Here is a 19,729-nt window from a genome sequence, read left to right as displayed (position 1 = left end):
TACATTTATGTTGAAGGTGTACAAAATACTGGACCTCTAGTGGAATATTCCGACCAATGCTGGTCGCCCTACTTCCTGGAGGATGTGATGGTTTAAAAAAAATATATATATATACCTGGAGCAAAGAAGGTTCTGAACTGGGGGGGAAAACACAAAAATAATGCTGGAAATAATCAGCATATCTGACAGTGTTTGTGGGAGGAGAAACTGAGTTAATGTTTCAGTTTGAAGGCCCTTTTGGCAAAAAGATTTGATAGAGTAGACAGAAGGAAGCTGTTAACAGCAGCAGGTGATTCAAGCAAAGGTTTCAAATGTTGGGCAAAGGACAATAAGGGGATGGTAGGAGAAATAATTGTAACCTGTAAAAGTTAATGCTACAGGAGGTCGGCATTTCAGACAATTTTCTGGGCAATAGAGAAAGAATGGGGGGGTTTTGGCCTGAAAATATTTGGGTTTGTTGCAATGTTGTTGTTGGTGTTTCTGTGTTACAAGACTTCTATGATTCGGTGATTCACAGATGGTGCTGTTATAGTGCTGCTCATTTTTGGAAATTAATAACATTTTGGTACTCAAAGACTTGGATTTGAATAAAGTTCTATTTTGTTTTTAATCAATAATTAGATAAAGATAATTTTACTTAAATCTCTCAAATTGGCATGGCCTCGGCTTGGCTAAATATGAAAGTTAACTGGAAGTAGTTAAAATATTATGGAGGACTGCAGGAACATTTACTTTTTCCACAATTAATTGTTGTTCCCAATCATGTCGGTGCTGTGCAATCCCTCAAAGTAATGCGCACTTTAAATTTGGCCACCTCTAAGTATTTGCCTATTTGATGGGGTGTAAAGAGTTTAAACTGCTAATGCTTGGGGATAGACGTAGATCACTCACATAAATGAGAATTTATGTAAAAATAGATTGGAAAACAATTTCATTTGCTGATAACCTGTGCCAGGCATTATTAAGGCTTAATGTGGGCAATTAATTCAGTTATGAAATAGGTTTTTGTCTCTTCACCTTATGAACTTATTAATTTTTTTGAATTTTTTTTTCACTGTCAGCTACTTGAGCTAGATAACATTCTGGTTGTAATTTAAGAGGAGTTTAACCATTGGATTACTTTTCATAGCCATTGAAGTGATTAACTGCTATCTACCTCATTGGTGACCCTTGGACCACCCTTGATCGGACTTTGCTGGCTTTACCTTGCACTAAACATTATTCCCTTTGTGTATCTATACACTGTAAATGTTTAGATTGTAATCATGTATTGTCTTTCTGCTGCCTGGTTAGCACGCAACAAGTTTTTCACTACCTCTGTACACGTGACAATAAACTGAACTGCATTGAACTGGTTCCACTGAAAAAAATCCACGTTTTTTCCAAGTTTCAAGTCGATCTCTTTTTTTCTCTTTACTCAACTGTGGTAACACGGAAATACTTTGGAAGTACTGCCAGGTTAACGTCTTTTTGAAATGCTTAACTAAGTAGAGCTTCATTTTGTGTACATTTTCACTGTACACATTGAATAAATAAGACTAACTTTTGATATGTTTGAACATAAAGTACAGTAGGACTTTACTTCAATAAGGCCTTTAACAAGGTTCTGTGTACAGACACTCCCCGGCTCGCATATTAGCTGACTCACGCAAAATTGCACTTACAGAAGCACTTTAAGGTCGCTGTTTTATTTCTGAAGTGCGTCTCTGTAGCAATGCGCCACTGCTGTCTCGTGGCCGTGTCCGTAAGCCAGTCAGCTGTTTTCATGGATGCTCCCACATGGTCTCTGCATGGGAGTTCCCATCTGGTCTTCCAGCTTGCGTAACGTGTGACTCGCGTAATGTTCCATGGGACGAACCTCTTCAGGGAACATCTATATAACACTGATCAGACGTTAGTAATCTAGTGATGCCAATCAGAGGTTACTTTCTCACCAAAGGGCAGTTGCAGTCTGCTGTGAACTACCCGAGAAAATATAAATTTCACAACATTCGAAAGCTATCTGGATGAGTACTTGAATTGCCAATCCATGAAAAGCTACAGGCTCCTGGTAAATTGGGTTAGCATAAATGTACTTGACAGTTTTCATGGGGATGGTGCACCAAAGGAACTATTTCTGTGCTGTATCACACTGAGACTCTAATGATAAAATAAGTGAAAGGAAATTAGGGATTTATAAAGAAACGTATATAACACATAGGAGAACTGGAGTTTAGGGAAATTTAATGCAAAAAGTGTTGGGGTTGATTAGAGGGTCAGAGAAAATACAAAGGACCACCGAAGATCTTTAGTCCTTGAATCCTCGAGAAAAGTGTAGAGAAATGAGTGATCTAAAACTAAAGGATATGAATTTAGTTACATTTTTTGGATTGATTGCTTTTATTTGGGGATCATGTTGATGGCATTAATTAAACCAGTGAACTGGATGTGAAAAGTGACAAATATGTGTAAGGATTCATATGAGGAAGAATATGGGGAAATGTTAACCAGGCATCAATGAGCATCTTCAATCCTTCTCATAATATGTTGCAGTACAACGTAGGTTTGGATATCTGTTTTATGGAACTTGCTCACTCAATGGGTGGTCAAAAAGGGGGAAGGATGTTACAACCTCCGAAGGATGTAATATGGTGAGTTTGAGGAGTGACCTGAAAGTCCTAGTTGGAATATTTTTAATTTGACAATTAAGGATGGATTATTGGGAGAATTGAAACAAATGCTAATTATTGTCAAAAGTTAACTTTAGAATTTCCTTTTATGATATTTCCGTGACTGCAATAGAAAAGGTGTGTCTCTTGAAAATAAGTGGATTACCTTTCAAAATCTGATTTGTAAAAAGTTAATCCAAATGAACTATTATGCCCCTGTGCTTAGTATCGCTCATTGTGCTGATTTTAATGTATTTTGAAGTGCAATTGGTGCAGTATTTTGCATGTCCCAATAATCTTTGTTTTAATTATATTTCATGAATACCTGTCGCTATTATATTATGAAGAGATGCAGCACCAAAACTGCATAACCAGGTTCTATGCAGTGAGATAAATGAGTAGATAATGCACTAGTGTGGCAGCCTCTATTATATTTTGAGCTCTCAACCTTCTGAGCCAAGACTGACAGCTTACAAAAGGCTTTTTATGAATCTTATAATGAATGAGATGATCTCACTTGACCAACTCATGCACTCAAATTTGCTTAATTATTTTCAAATGAAATTTTAATGCACTTGGGTAAAATCAATACTGTCAATATTAAATCTGTGAATTTAATCTTAATTTTGTTAAGCAGTTTATTTGTAAATCGATGGAAATGGAAAGCCTTAACTATTTATATTTGCATATTTTGCAATTAGCTTTGGATGGTATTTGGGATGCTTTTCAGGATATTTTAGGGACACTTCAACTTCATGTTGATGAGTTTTTTCTAATTATAAAGAAAAATATTGGTTGATAATTGGAACCTCAGTAAACTGTTAATTATCTAAACAATGGCCAGTTATTTTGTTTAATTTACTATCATTGCTGATTGGTTCTTTCAAGGGTTATAATGCGTTATACACATGAGTGCATTGTCAAAGCATTAGGAGCTTGATTAGATGGAACTTTCTTGTGCATTTCGTCCTTCTCTGAATAGGCAATTAAGTGGATACAAGGACCTGCAGATGGTGGTTTACAAAAAATGACACTGCTGGAGTTAGCAGGTCAGGCAGATTCTCTGGAGAACATGAATAGGTGACCCTTTTGGGTCGGGACCCTTTTGATTTGGGGCTGGTTTTGTTTATTTGTGATTTAAAGTGTGCAGATGTGACAAAAATTGTCTTTGAGCTTGACAAAGAGATGAGAAGCCTTAAAGTGCAGGGTGACGTAAATAATAATGTCAACTGTTAGAATGGTGGCAGATGGAATTTAATCCAGAGAAGTGAGATAATGTATTTGTAGAAGTGTAAGGAGGTGGGGGAAATATACGATAAATGGGAGGATGAAAAGGGACAAAAAAATGCAGATTAAAAAAAAAAATGAAGATTAAAAAAAAAAAATGCAGATAAAAATAAAAAAAATTAAAAAAGCTGCATCCTCTCAGATGCACTGAAGAAGGGTCTCGATCTGAAACTTCACCCATTCCTTCTATCCAGCGATGCTGCCTGTCCCGCTGAATTACTCCAGCTTTTTGTGTCTATCTGCAGTTTAAACCAGCATCTGCAGTTCTTTCTTACACACTGTTCTCAGAGCTTGACAGGTTAGGCAGTATTGTGGAGATGGAAACTGAGCATTAGGTCAATTACATTTTTATTGGAACTGGGGTGCTTTATAAATGAAAATGAGAATGTGCAATTCTTTATTAAAGAGATATATGCAACATATAGCTGCAATATCAGTTTGTCATTTTCTCATTGATTTTCCCCTAAATCAATTTTATCCATGGTTGTGCCTTTTCATTAAGGTGTATACCCTCACTGTTAACTTGTGTAAGATTGTGAAGTATGATTGTGATTGTAAAGGTGATTAATAAAATTGAGGTGTTATGATAATTTTATAGAATCTGATATTGTCACAACATTCTGTCTTTGTCTATGTATTAGTCTTGGATTTGAACATAAGGAATTTAAAATTAATTATTTTGATCCATCTTAAAGCCACTTTTGGCTGTTTGCACGAGCTTTGATGTAGTTTAGATTAAAGGTTTTCATTCTATTTTGCAGATGATCATGAGGATGAAGATGCCATTGTGAACAGAATTTCGTATGTATTAAATATAATATTTTTTTGCCCTGCTGTCCCTTCACGATCCACGTTCCTTTATCTCTTTCGTGCACTTGTCTTGCATACCTCCCTCTGGCTTTACCTTTAACTTTTCCTCTCTTTTCCCAATACCCTTCTGTCTCCTTTTCACCTCTAACCTTTGTCACTTACTCCTCTCATCTGCCTATTAAACCCCGCTCATTAGTATCCACATCACTTGCCAGGCTCTCTGGCCTTGTCTCATTTTTCAGCTTCCCCTTTGCTTCTATCAGTCTGAAGAACAGTCCTGACTCGATGTCGCCCCTAACAGATGATGCCTGGCTCTGAGTTTCAGCAGCACATTTTGATCCAAGATTCCAAGCTAGGATAGTGATTCTTATGTCGAATTACTATCATAGCTTAATCACCTGTAGGACCTGGGTCTGCTTAATTAATCATCGGTTATTTTCTGTTTCTAGTCATCTGACGCCTCGCCTGTGACTAGAGCGGATCTCTTTGAGAGCCCCACAACCTTGTGGACATAGCCCAGACCATTGCACAAACCAACCTCCCTTTCACTGACTCTATCTACACTCCACGCTGCCTCGGCAAGGCTGCTAGCGTCAACAAGGACCAGTCTCACCCCGGTCACTCCATCTTGTCCCCCCCTCATAGGCAAGAGATACAGAAGTTTGAAAATGCATATTTTGGGACAGTTTCTTCCCAGCTGTGATCAGGCAACTGAACTGTCCTCCTACCAGCTAGAGAGCAGTCTTGACTCCCATCTCCCTCAATGGAGACCTTTGAACTATCTATATTCAGACTTGCACTAAACATTATCCATTTTATATATGTTCATTATGGATGGCTTGATTGTAATCATCTATAATCTTTTCCTTGACTGGAAAGCACACAACAAAAAGCTTTTCACTGTACCTCAGTACAGATATAGATATGCCATTTATTGTCACTAGCAGGCAGTGAAGAAGGCTCATGGCATGTTGGCCTTCATTGCACGAGGATTTGAGTTTAGGAGCAAGGAGGCCCTACTGCAGTTGTACAGGCCCCTGGTGAGACCGCATCCGGAGTATTGTGTGCAATTTTGGTCTCCTAATTTGAGGAAGGACATTATTGCTATTAAGGGAGTGCAGCGTAGGTTCACCATGTTAATTACCAGGATCGCAGGACTGACATATGATGAAAGAATGGGTTGATTGGGCTTGTATTCACTGACATTTAGGATGAGAGGTTATCTTATAGAAACATATAAAATTCTTAAAGAATTGGACAGGCGAGATGCAGGAAAAATGTCCAGAACCAGGGGGTCACAGTTTAAGAATAAGGGGTAGGCCATTTAGGGCTGTGATGAGGAAAAATGTCTTCACCCAGAGAGTCGTGAATCTATGGAATTCTCTGCCACAGAAGGCAGTGGAGGCCAATTCACTCAAGAGAGTGTTAGATTTCGCTCTTGGGGCTAAAGAATCGGGGGATATGGGGAAAAAGCAGGAACACGGTACAGATTTTAGATGATCAGCCAATATCGAATGGTGCTGGCTCGAAGGGCCGAATGGCCTCCTCCTGCACCTATTGTTCTATATTTATGTTACTTAAGTTCCTTCCTGTACTCTGACTCATCAGTGAGGACTCCCCAGTTAGAACATTGGACTTTGTCTGAGGAACTGATGTGCTACAATGCTGAGCACTATATTCTTTCATCACTGCTTTGTCACTATCCTGCTTATCAAATATTTATCAAGCATATTGTAGACTTGTGGGCTAAATTGATGCTGCAACCAAACTAATCAACTGTGCAATGTCTGAAGAAGCGTCTCGACCCGAAATGTCACCTAATTTTCTTCAGAGATGCTATCTGACCCGCTGAGTTACTCCAGCTTTTTGTGTCTACCTTCAGTTTAAACCAGTGTCTGCACTTCCTTCCTACACTATGCAACCAAATTAATTATGTTCCAAAGTAACAAAGAAGACTCTACATTGGTTATAATTCCTGCCACTTTTCAGAGTTTAGTGAAGAAATGCAGATGACTAGATTTTGAGGGGGATAAATATTCATGAGGAAAACGTCAATAAAGTAAATGGTATTAAATTGGCAAATGGATTTTGATAAGTGTAAAATGGTATTTCATCGGTGAGGATAAGAAGACTTCAGAGTCTTTGTAAAGCTAAGGACCATACGAGGGGCATGGATAGGGTAGACACATTTTTTCCCAGGTGGCAATGTCCCATCACCAGAGGGCACAGATATAAGGTGAGAGGGAAAAAGTTTATTGGAGACTAGACGACACGTGGAGACTAGACAACCCGTTGGGTCCCCGTTGCGACGCCAGAGATCCTCAAGACGTTCAGTTGTTAGGGAAGTATCAGATCAAAGTGGCGATCTTAAAATGGCGGCAGGCCCGGCAACCCTCCCCCAACTGCGCACGGGCGGTAACTGGGCAAGGCAACCCTTCCCCAACTGCGCAGGCGCGGCTGAACGGGGCCGGCAAGTGGGAGCGCAGTGCCGTTTGTGGGAGAAAGTTAAAGTTTATAAAGGTAATTACTTTGTAAATTCAAACGGAACTTGCAACTGCACACCCCCGGTGAATGGTGAGTAAGGTGGGCCTAAAATTGTTGCGCTGTCGTGTACCTTTTTAGCTGTATTTCGGGAACATACATACATACATACATACATACATACATACATACATACAAACAAATATATATATACATACAAGATGAGAGTTTCAGAGACAGACAAACAGTTTTACACCGGTGGGGCTTGGAATGCATTACAAGGTGGTGGTGGAGGCAGATACGATAGTGGCATTTAAGAGGCTTTTAGAAAGGTACATGGAAGGGCAGGCAGTAGAGGGATCTGAATAATGTATAGGCAGATAGTAAGTAGTACGTAAGTTTATTGGCCAAGTATTCACATACAAGGAATTTGCCTTGGTGCTACGCCCACAAGTAACAACATGACATACAGTGACAGTTACGAATGACTCAGAAAACACTAAACATTAATAATAATAATAAAACATTAATGATAAAACACCATTGATCAAGCATGCGAACCAACAAAATACCAGATCAAAGGGAGGCTACAGATTTTTGGCTGTTGAGTAGAGCTACTACTCGTGGATAAAAACTGTTTTTATGTCTGACTGTGGCAGCTTTGACAGTCCGGAGTCTCCTTCCCAAGGAAAGTGATTCAAAGAGTTTGTGGGCAGGGTGAGAGGGGTCAGAGATGATCTTGCCCGCTCGCTTCCTGGCCTTTGCAGTGTACAGTTCATCAATGGAGGGAAGGTTGCAGCCAAAAATCTTCTCTGCTGATCGGACAATTTGCTGCAGCCTCCAGATGAGATCAGTTTAACTAGGCATCTTGTTTGGTACACCATGCTGAGTTCCACAGGGCTAGGTGCTGGGACTGCTGCTCTTCACGTTGTGTATGAATGATTTGGATGAGGGGATTGAAGGCTTTGTGGCCAAGCTTGCGGATGATACGAAAATAGGTGGAGGGGCAGGTCGTGTAGAGAAAGTAGGAACTCTGCAGAAGGACTTGGATAGGTTGGGAGAGTGGACAGAGAAATGGCAGATGAAATATAGTATAGCGAAGTGTGGAGTCAGGCATTTTGCTAGTAGGAATAAAGGCGTAGATTATTTTCTAAATGGGGAGAGAATCCAGAAATCAGAAGTGCAAAGGGACTTGGGAGTGCTCGTGCAGGATTCCCGAAAAGTTAATCTGTTAGTCAAATTGGCAGTAAAGAAAGCAAACGCAATGCTAGCGTTTATTTCGAGAGGGATTGTATACAAAAACAGAGATGTAATGCTGAGGCGTTAAGGCGCTGGTCAGGCTGCATTTGGAATATTGTCAGTAATTTTGGGCGCCATATCTGAGGAAGGATGTGCTGGCTCTTGAGAGGGTCCAGAGGAGGTTTACAAGAATTATCCCAGGAATGAGTAGTTTAACAGATTATGAGCGTTTGATGGCACTGGGCCTGTACTCACTGGAGTTTAGAAGAATGAAGGGGGACCTCATTGAAACGTACAGAATAGTGAAAGGTTTGGATAGAGTGGATGTGGAGAGGATGTTTCCACTAGTGGGAGAGTCAAGGACTAGAGGCCATAGTCTCAGAATTAAAGGGTGTTCTTTTAGGAAGGATTTGGGGAGGAATTTATTTAGTCAGGGTGGTGAATCTGTGGAATTTTGTTGCCACAGAAGGCTGTGGAGGCAAAGTCAGTGGATATATTTAAGGCAGAGATAGATCGTTTATTGATTAGTACTGGTGACAGAGGTTATGGGGAGAATGCAGGAGGAGGGTTTGGAGGGAAAGGAAGATCAGCCATGATTGAATGGCGTAGTAGACTTGATGGGCGGAATGGCATAATCCTGCTCCTATCTCATGATCTTATGATCTACATGTGGCAATAATAAACTAAATTAATCTAATACTAAACTTGCCTCCTGTAGTAGCTTGAGATGCAACTATCAGGGTCTGAGGATTTATTCATCTTTAAGTTCCCCGAGGCATATAACACCACATTCATGATGGTAATTTGGTCTAGATTTCCAGTCTTTCCTGAATTCTGCATCAACATTGTCGCTGTCCTCCTTATCCTCCTCTATGTGCAGATGAGAATATCTACTTGACTACTGAAAGATGACTACTTGGGTCTTTAATTGGCCTTGCTGAGGCCCTGGTAAACATAAAATGCTTTGGGATTTTGATTAACCTTCTGCTAGTTTGTGCCTGCTCTTTTCCCTCCTACATTTTGTAAGACCCCCACCCCCTGCACCCCTATATTTTCCATATTCTTGCAAGATTTCTCTCGTGTTTCTCCAATTCTCTTGATCTTCCATAAACTACCTTTTATCATTTATCGATTCTCAATATTCCTTGGCATCCAGGATTCCTTGGATTTGTTAGTCTTGCCTTCTATCTTTTATGGAATCTGTTGGCCCTGAGATTCTGCTGCTTCACTTATAATTGACCTCCACGCAGTCTACTATTTAACAAATCTAGTTTTACAGAACTGAAATCGGCCTTGGCCTCCAGTTCAGGACTGTAATTTCAGATCATCCATGTACCTTTCCATATTTACTTTTAAACTTGGTTATGTTCACTATCTCAACGAGATGCTGCCATCGACAGACTCACTGATTGTCTGGCTATATTCCCAAAGACTGGGCCTAGTGCTGCTCCCTTCTCCATTCGGACATTATGCAACTCTTTTAATTGGTGTGACGCATGGTTTCATTTGTTCTGCTTAATGGTTATCAGTTGAAATGATAATTGTTTCTCTCCTAATTTTTATTCATTTTTTTTTTTTTAAACCTACTTTTTCAGGTTGTTCCTCTGCACGTTTACCTTGGCAGTTTCAGCTGGTGCAGTCTTGTTGTTGCCATTTTCTATCATCAGCAATGAGATCCTGCTTTCTTTCCCACAAACTTACTACATACAATGGCTAAATGGGTCATTAATTCGCGGTTAGTATATTTTTATTTGTTTCTCTTGCTTGCGGAAAAATCAAGAGTTGCGGCAAATATGTCGTTTTATCCACATCCAAGGCCATGTGGATTTATACCTTTTTGTCTGCACTCTGGTTTAAGCATTAACATCATAATTGGAACAGAATGTATTAGGAATATGGCACTGATTTCATCATCCTCTTCATGATTTTTAATTAGTTGACCCAGTACTGTGCTGTTGACATTTGCTTTGGACTTGGGAACATGCAAAAAAAGCAAGTGAAATATTGGTTTGCTCATTGCACTATCCTTGCATCATCATCATCCATCCATGCAACCTACCACCTCCTTGGGGACAGAAAAATCAGCAGAATGAAAAGGGGAAAGGGTCAATTTAGAGTAAGAATTTGTGGCTAATTCCTGTCTGTTCCCCAAAGAGTCAAATTAATTTCAGCCGACCGCAGTGACTGCAAGACTTGTTCTCCTTTCATAAGCTTCTATTTGTAGTTTTCCTTTTGGATGCTTTCTGAAAATACAGTAAACCCTTGTTATGATAGTCCACAGGGGGATGGGGGAGCAATGGGGATGGAGAGGGAGTAATTGTGTCCGTTATTACAGATTGTCCGCGATAACTGAGTAAGAGTATCGACATCACTGCCCAGACATTGGGCCAGAATCCTGGAGCCCTATAACTGAGAGCCCAGTGGGATCCCCTCAAAAAAAAAAAAATATATTGACACACGGACTTTTAGTGCATAAAATTAAATGCTTAAATCCAGACCCTCTTGAGCTGTTAAATATTCACGTGGTGTAGAGCCTACATTTTTTTCAAATCTGCTCTCTGATCATCGGTAAGACTGTATTTGTATCATGTTTGACTTTTTTTAGCATGTTGAATTATCAGTAAGAGAGCAGAATCTTCAGCTTTCATATTTATTGTAACTGTTTGATGCATTAATTACTGTTGGATGCATTAATGTGTGTGGAGCCCCATCTTGTGGAGCAACTCAATTTATGCACCCTTTTAAAATGTGTTGAAATCTTGACATTGAAATGGATCAATGGTGATTTATTTGTCACCTGTACAACTGCACAGTGAAATTCTTTTTGCATAATTCCAGATTATGCTGTTGTGACATGGACAGCAGGGTAATTTTTTTAATTAGACTTTTTATAGCTATGTGCCATTGTGCAAAAGAGTGGGGATTATTGGATAATTTTATTGTCAATCAAGCCTGATCTCATTTGTATTTGGGACTGACATGGCACTGAAGCATCTACTTTGTGTGTAACCTTCCTCAAGTTGTAATGTTTCTTGCTTATTACAGCTTATTAATTTATTATATTTTTATAATTGCTTTGTATTCTTTCCTCCACACAATTGTTTGCTAAGTTAGATGATATTATAACCATATAACAATTACAGCACGGAAACAGGCCATCTCGGCCCTACAAGTCCGTGCCGAACAATTATTTTCCCTTAGTCCCACCTGCCTGCACTCATACCATAATCCTCCATTCCCTTCTCATCCATATGCCTATCCAATTTATTTTTAAATGATACCAACGAACCTGCCTCCACCACTTCCACTGGAAGCTCATTCCACACCGCTACCACTCTCTGAGTAAAGAAGTTCCTCCTCATGTTACCCCTAAACTTCTGTCCCTTAATTCTGAAGTCATGTCCTCTTGTTTGAATCTTCCCTATTCTCAAAGGGAAAAGCTTGTCCACATCAACTCTGTCTATCCCTCTCATCATATTAAAGACCTCTATCAAGTCCCCCCCTTAACCTTCTGCGCTCCAGAGAATAAAGACCTAACTTATTCAACCTTTCTCTGTAACTTAGTTGTTGAAACCCAGGCAACATTAGTCGGTCGGCACTCGTTCTCGCTGCCTGCTTTGTTGGCTTGGTTTATTATTATTGTCATGCATACCCAGTTATAGTGAAAACTTTGCTGCACAATGAAATGCTTTGTCTGATTATACCTGGCTTCTTCCACAAATATACTTGAGGTTCTCGAGCATTCATGTTAAATAATTAAAGATCTTTCTCAGTTTATATGTTTAAAGTTCAAAATGTTGTTGCCAAATAATAGAATTCTCTTTGAAGCAAGTGCCTGGATCAGTTTGCATTTATAGCATGTGATCAATAACCATAGAGTGTTACAGCATGGAAACGGGCCCTTCGGCCCAACTTGCCAACACTGACCAACATGCCTCACCTACACAAGTCTCACCTGTCTGTGTTTGGCCCACATCCCTCTAAACCTATCATATCCATGTACCTGTCTAAATGTTTCTTAAACGTTGCAATAGTGCCTGCCTCAATTACCTCCCCTGGCAGTTTGTTCCATACACCCATCATCCTTTGTATGGAAAATGTTACCCCGGTGGAATGTTGCTCGTGGTAGAGTGTTTCAGTCAGGAGGTGAGTGGAGAAGCTACATCAATGCTCGTTGGAGTGGAGAGGATTAATACGGAACATGATTAAAGCATGTCAATTTATGAGAGACATGGATGGGTCGATGACAGACATCTTTTTCCCCATTCAGTAGAAAATGGAGACATGGATTTAGGATGAGGAGGAAGAGATACAGAGGGGTTATGAGGGGAACCTTTTTCAAATAGTAGTGAATACCTGAACTGCATTACCTGAGAGAGTGGTTGAAGCAATGTTGCTGACAAAATTAGGTGGTAAGATAAGCATTGAATCGCTCAAGCTTGGGCTGATGTGCACATGTTACGGGAGATGGAATTAACGTGGATTAGTGCTGGTGTGGGTTTAGTGCATTGAATGGCCTGGTTCTGTATTGTATCTTTTTACGGCGCTATGATGTGCATCATGCATTGTTAAATTTGTTTGTTCCTGTGTTTAATTATCTCCGTAAATGACAGTCTTTCCAAAGACATTGAATTGGGACTCCTGCAGGCAAATATGATTTTCCTTTCACATTATCTTGGATCTGACCTCTGAATGCCTGTCTGTTTTACATTCAAAATGTCATTCATTTTTGCACACTTGTAAAAGGTAATTAGTAACTTGTATTTTTCTGTGAAATCATCAGAAATATTCAGAACAGCTGTGATAAGAGAGTGTCTGATATATTGCGGTATTTGGTTGCAATGTTTGGAGAAAAAATGTGATCAGTATTAAATATTTTGAGCCATCCTGCTTTGCATCAAAAAACCAGCAGGTGGTGGTAGAACACAACTGTAACATTTTGTGGAGCAATTCGATAGCACTGGAAAATTGCGTTGTTAACCAGTGTCCAGTTGACCCAGGTCACAACACAAATTGATGTCCCTATCACTGTCATAATTTTGGAATTCAGTTGGCATTGACAGTGTTGTTTAACTTGATGTGTATCTATTTTGAGTGATTCACATCAGTTAAAGCATCATGCCCTGTTTAAAACAATGCCTGTACTTATGAAGGAACGGGGCTCATTGCTGACATCTGGTATCATCAGAAGACTGGATACTGAGAGGAAATCATGATGAAGTAGTAATCTGAGCAGGCATACTGATTTTCAGGTATGTTTTAGATTACCTAGGTCAACGGAGCCATGTGGCTCCACTCTCTTCCACTGTTCATTACTCCCATAAGAGAGTCAAGCATCAGTGAGAGGTGGCCACTGAGTTGAGCACTGAAAATGAAGCCCCCTGTGTTGTGCATGTAATGCCACAAAAGGATCACTGACTTCGTGGACATGAATTAGATCAGTAAATACATAAATGCCATATTTTGGGAACTGCACTGGTAGCCTTGCACCCAGCTGTATATCCCAACTATGTTATCTTTACAATGGGTGTCCAATCTTTTTAAACCTCCATCTCCCATCAAGAGTGTCCTTGGGGCTCTCTGCTTTTTGGAGCAAAGAACAAACCATTGCCCCTCCACTAACCCTCATCTGCCTTGCAGAACTGGTTGCCTTCCACAACTTGTCGTTCAAATCCTCCCACTTTGTATCAATCAAATATGCATCTGTCGGAACTCGCACAGGCCCCAACTATGTCTATCTTTTTGTTGGTTCTAGGGAACAATGCTTGTTGTAAACCTCTCCTTTTACATTGACAATTACATTGCTGCTCTGTGCTCATGTGGAATTTGTCAATTTGATCAATTTCCAACAGCTCTCCATTTTCTGGATCTCTCTGCTTCCATATGGGGTGACACATTGTCCACCAATATCTGTTATAAACCTATGGACTCAGATTGTCCTCCTTCAGGTAATATGGGTTCCTCGCTGCTGGAGCTGATGGAGCCTTCACGTGCATATTCTGGGGGAGGTGGTGGGTAGCAGGTGGGGGTAGAAGCTTTGGTATTTGGGGACTTGCAATAAGACTGAGTGTGGAAGGGATATGACTAATTCATAGAAGCAAAAAGGAGGGGTGAAGTGTTTGTGCTTCAGATTTTTGGATATGCAATCTCTTGTGATTCCATATCTTGTGTCACTTGGCATTATAATGGGAAATTATGATAAGGAAAGATTGGGAAGTTCCGTGTCATTCCAGAAGCTTTCGAACTGTTCAGACAGTAGTTCAGACATTATTGCTCTAGTTTACTTTTCGGATTTACTATGGCTGCAGAATAGGAGTGGATTGAGAATTGAAGAGATATGTCATGAGAATCGACAAATTGGAAGTATATGGATGGAGTTAAAGGGAAAGAGATTGCAGGAAAAGTTACGAAAGACACCCGAATTACTGGGACGGAAAGTTGAAGAAGGGATAAATTAATAAAGTTGGGTGAAATAAGAACTGGTGTGAGGGGAGGTGAATGCTGAATTAAAAGTGTTATATGTGTGTGTGAAGTATAAGAAATAAAGTGGAAGAGCTTGGGGCTCAGTTAGAGATTGGTAGGTATGATGTTGTGGGAATTACAGAGACATGGCTGCAATAGGATCGGAGCTGGGAACTGAGTATTCAGGGTTATACGTCCTATCGAAAAGACAGACAGGTGGGCAGAAGGGGTGGGGTGGCTCTGTTGGTAAGGAAAGAAATTCAGTCCTTTGCAAAGGGTGACATAGAATCAGGAGATGTTGAGTCTTTGTTGCTAGAACTGAGAAATTGCAAGGACAAAAAGGACAGTTTAATGTGTTAGGGTGTTTAATGTGTTATCTAAAGGCCCCCAAACAGTAGCCTGGTTATCGGGTGCAAGTTGCATCAGGAGTTAAAATTGGCATGTAACAAAGGTAATGCTATGGTGGTTATGGGAGATTTCAATATGCAGGTAGACTGGGAAAATCAGGTTGGTACTGGACCCAAGAAAGGGAGTTTGTAGAGTGCCTCCGAGAGATTCTTAGAGCAGCTTGTACTGGAGCCTACCACGGAGAAGGCAATTCTGGATTTAGCGTTGTGCAATGAACTGGATTTGATAAGGGAGCTCAAGGTAAAGGAGTCATTAGGGGGTAGTGACCATAATATGATTAGTTTTAATCTGCAATTTGAGAGGGAGAAGGTAAAATCAGAAGTGTCAGTATTGCAGTTGAACAAAGGGAACTATGGAGGCATGAAGGAGGAGCTGGCCAAAGTTGACTGGAAAGGGACCCTAGCAGGGATGACAGTGGAACAGCAATGGCTGGAATGTCTGGGAATAATCTAGAAGGTGCAGGACCATTTCATTCCAAAGAGGAGGAAAGATTCTAAGAGGAGTAAGAGGCAGCCGTTGCTGTCAAGGACAGTATAAAACTAAAAGAGAAGACGTATAACATAGTGAAGATGAGCTGGAAGCCAGAGGATTGGGAAACTTTTAAAGAACAACAGATGGTAACTATAATGGCAATACGGGGAGAAAAGATGAAGTACGAAGGTCGGCTAGCCAAGAATATAAAGGAGGATAATAAAAGCTTCTTTAGGTATGTGAAGAGGAAAAGATTAGCTAAGACAAATGTGGGTCCCTTGAAGACAGAAATTATTTATTATGGGGAACAAGGAAATGGCAGACTAGTTGAACAGGTACTTTGTTTGTGTCTTCCTTAGTGAAGACAGAAACAATCTCCCAGATGTACTCGGGGACAGAGGATCCAGGGTGACGGAGTAGCTGAAGGAAATTCACATTAGTCAGGAAATGGTGTTGGGGCGACTGATGGGACTGAAGGCCGATAAATCCCCAGGGCCTCCCAGGTTATTCAAGGAGGCAGCTCTAGAAATCGTGGATGCATTGGAGATAATTTTCAAATGTTCTATAAATTCTGGATCAGTTTCTGTGCATTGGAGGGAGGGTAGCTAATGTCATCTCGAGAGAGAGAGAGAGAGAGAGAGAGAGAGAGAGAGAGAGAGAGAGAGAGAGAGAGAGAGAGAGAGAGAGAGAGAGAGAGAGAGAGATAGAGATAGCGAGATCCCTCTCGCTTATCTCGCTCGTCTCGTCGACCTATCGCTCAGTCGAGCTATATCCTGCTCTCTCGCTCTCTCGTCACTAGCTCTCTCTCTCTCTCTCTCTCTCTCCTCTCTCTCTCTCTCTCTCTCGTCTCTCTTCTCTCTCTCTCTCTCTCCCTCTGCTCTCCTCTCTCCTCTCTCTCTCTCTCTCTCTCGCTCTCTCTCGCTTCCGTCTCTCTCTCTCTCTCTCCTCTCTCTCTCTCTCTCTCCGCCTCTCTGCTCCTCTCTCTCTCTCTCTCCACTCTCTTCCTTCTCTGCTCTCTCTCTCTCGTCTCTCGTGCGCTCTCTCTCTCGCTCGGCGCTTCCTCTCTCTCTCTCTCTCCTCTCTCTCTCTCTCCTCTCTCCTCTCTCTCTCTCTCTCCTCTCTCTCCTCCTCTCTCCTCCTCTCACCTCCTCTCTCTCTCTCTCTCCTCCGCTCTCTCTCCTCCTCTCTCTCTCTCTCTCTCGCTCTCGCTCTCTCTCTCTCCTCTCTTCTCCCCTCTCTCTCTCCTCTCTCTCTCTCGTCTCGCTCTCTCTCCTCTCTCTCTCTCTCTCTCTCTCTCTCGCTCTCTCTCTCTCTCTCTCATCTCTCTCGCCTCTCGCGCCTCTCTCGCGCTCTCTCTCTCTCCTTCCTCTGCTCTCTCTCTCTCTCTCTCTCCCCCTCTCGCCTCTCGCCTCTCCTCTCGCGCTCTCTTCTCTCTGCTCGCCTCTCTCCCAGCGCTCCTCCGCTCAGAGTAGAGAGAGATGAGAGGAGAGAGAGACCCCACCCCCCCCCCCCCCCCCCCCCCCCACCCCAACCCCACCCACTTCGGTGGTGGGGAAGATGCTGGAGTCCATTATTAAAGATATAATAGCAGTGTATTTGGATAGCAATCACAGGAGTGGTCCAAGTCAGCATGGATGTACGAAGTGGAAATCTTGCTTGACTAATCTTCTGGCATTTTTTGAGGATGTAAGAAGTTAAATGGATAAGGGAGAGCCAGTGGATGCAGTGTTTCTGGACTTCTAGAAAGCCTTTGATAAGGTCCCACACAGGAGATTAATGGGCAAAATTAGAGTACATGGTGTTGGGGGTAGTGTATTAACATGGATAGAAAATTGGTTGGCAAACAGGAACCAAAGAGCAGGAATTAACGGGAACCTTTCAGAATGGCAGGTAGTGACCAGTGGGGTGATGCAAAGCTCGGTGCTGGGACTGCAGCTATTTACAATACATATTAATGATTTAGATGAGGGGATTAAAAGTAACATGAACAAATTTGCAGATGACACAAACCTGGGTGACAGTGTGAACAGTAAAGAGGATGCTATGAGGATGCAGGGTGACTTGGATAGGTTGGGTGAGTGGGCAGATGCATGGCAGATGCAGTACAATGTAGATACATGTGAGGTTATCCACTTTGGCGGCAAGAACAAGAAGGCAGATTATTATCTGAATGGTGTCAGATTAGGAAAAGGGGAAGTGCAACGAGACCTGGGAGTCCTTGTACATCAGTCACTGAAAGTAAGCATGCAGGTACAGCTGGCAGTGAAGAAAGCTAATGGCATGTTGGCCTTCATAATTTGGTTTGAGTATAGGAGCAAAGAGGTTCTTCTGCAGTTGTGCAGGGCCCTGGTGTGACCACACCTGGAATATTGTGTGCAGTTTTGGTTTCCTAATTTGAGGAAGGATATTCTTGCTATTGAGGGAGTTCAGTGTAGGTTCACAAGGTTAATTCCCGGGATGGTGGGACTGTCATATGATGAAAGAAAGGAATGGGATTGTATTTACTGGAATTTAGAAGGATGAGAGGGAATCTTATAGGAACATATAAAATTATTAAGGGATTGAATATGCTAGATGCAGGAAACGTGTTCCTGATGTTGGGGGAGTCCAGAACCAGGGACCACAGCTCAAGAATAAGGTGTAGGCCATTTAGAACTGATATGAGGAAAACCTTTTCACCCAGAGGGCTACGAGTGCCCCGGTCTCTGGGGAGGAGGCAGCCGCTCCAGACTTTTCCAAGCCGCTGAGTAATGTTTCACCCGACGCCGAAGTTCCATCTTCACGGCAAGAGGGCCCTGAAAATTATCGGACTGGCTGCAAGGCCACAAATGGGCCCCGACCTCGGGTGTTTCACAGAGGAAGAGGACTTAACTTTCTGGTGCCTTTCCCCACAGTGGAAAGTTTTGATTCTGCTGTGGGGAGACGTTTGTGTTGAACTCTATAATGTGTTGTGTCCATTTTATTCATTTTTTTTTTTTTTAAACCTTTTTCTATGGTTTGTAATGGAACTTATTATTTAATTTATGTAAAGCACTTTGGTGTCAATGCGAGTTGACTTAAAACGTGCTATATAAATAAAACTTACTTACTTACTTACTTACAGAGTGTTGTGAATTTGTGATATTCTCTGCCTCAGAAGGCAGTGGAGACCGATTCATTGGATGCATTCAAAAGACATGGAGCTCTGAGGGCTAGCAGAATTAAGGGATGTGGCGAGAAGGCAGGAACGGGGTACTGATTGTGGATGATCAGCCATGATCACATTGAATGGCTTGAAGGGCCGAATCGCCTACTCCTGCATATATTTTCTGTGTATCTATGAGAAGTTCAAGATTACCAGACTGCTTTAACTTTAAACACTTTTAGGTCTGGATTGTTCTAGACCCCGCCCCTGGGTGCCTGCCTGTCCACACTCACCTTTTCAGGATGCAGTGGGCTAAATGAGCTGACCTTCGCACCCTGGAGGTGTCCTGTGAGGTGGAGCAGGCTCCCAAGGACAAGTAGGCCTCGGGCAGTGTCTTGTGAAGGCTTTAACAGCTCACCGCTGTCAATCCCTTTGAAATGTTTTTAAACAACTCTGACGGTCAAGAACATGCAAATTCTTTTTAAATGTAAATAATTGGAAAAATTATTATTAAATTTAACAGCATTTATAAAATGCTAACAAATAAATGACCACAAGAAAATAGGTTAACTTAAAACGCATCTTTTTCCACATGGTTGGTCACCCACTTCAAAGAAAGGGGTCACTATTGGAATGCCCTCAGTCTCTGGCATAAGAGTAGGGGGTTGGATGTGAATTGCATCCAGGCCTCTTCTCCGCCATGTTTTCTATTCTAGCTGCAGGATTTTATGTTGAATCTAGTGGCAAAATAGAAGTTCAGATTTGCCATTATCCAGCTTTTAGCTTGTCTTGAGTTTGT

The 19,729-nt window shown here is 41.4% G+C and overlaps 1 protein-coding gene and 1 long non-coding RNA gene across 3 annotated transcripts in view; both read left to right on the top strand.

Moving 5' to 3' along the window:
• lmbr1 (limb development membrane protein 1) overlaps positions 1–19,729 on the top strand; it is a 174,432-nt gene that overhangs the window by 22,928 nt on the left and 131,775 nt on the right. The window contains exons 3-4 of one of the 2 annotated variants that reach the window (XM_033044377.1): positions 4,697–4,736; positions 10,061–10,200. In XM_033044377.1, the coding sequence (XP_032900268.1) occupies positions 4,697–4,736; positions 10,061–10,200 (180 nt within the window). The remainder of the gene's footprint in view (positions 1–4,696; positions 4,737–10,060; positions 10,201–19,729) is intronic. The other variant, XM_033044386.1, reaches the window with a different exon arrangement.
• LOC116988005 lies at positions 13,171–19,142 on the top strand. The gene is made up of 3 exons (XR_004415843.1): positions 13,171–13,183; positions 18,910–18,915; positions 18,981–19,142. It is a non-coding gene; the product is annotated as an uncharacterized LOC116988005 (long non-coding RNA).

Source organism: Amblyraja radiata, chromosome 2, assembly GCF_010909765.2.
Source record: "Amblyraja radiata isolate CabotCenter1 chromosome 2, sAmbRad1.1.pri, whole genome shotgun sequence".
NCBI classification, from domain to species: Eukaryota; Metazoa; Chordata; class Chondrichthyes; order Rajiformes; family Rajidae; genus Amblyraja; species Amblyraja radiata.
This window is presented reverse-complemented; position numbering and strand designations above follow the sequence as displayed.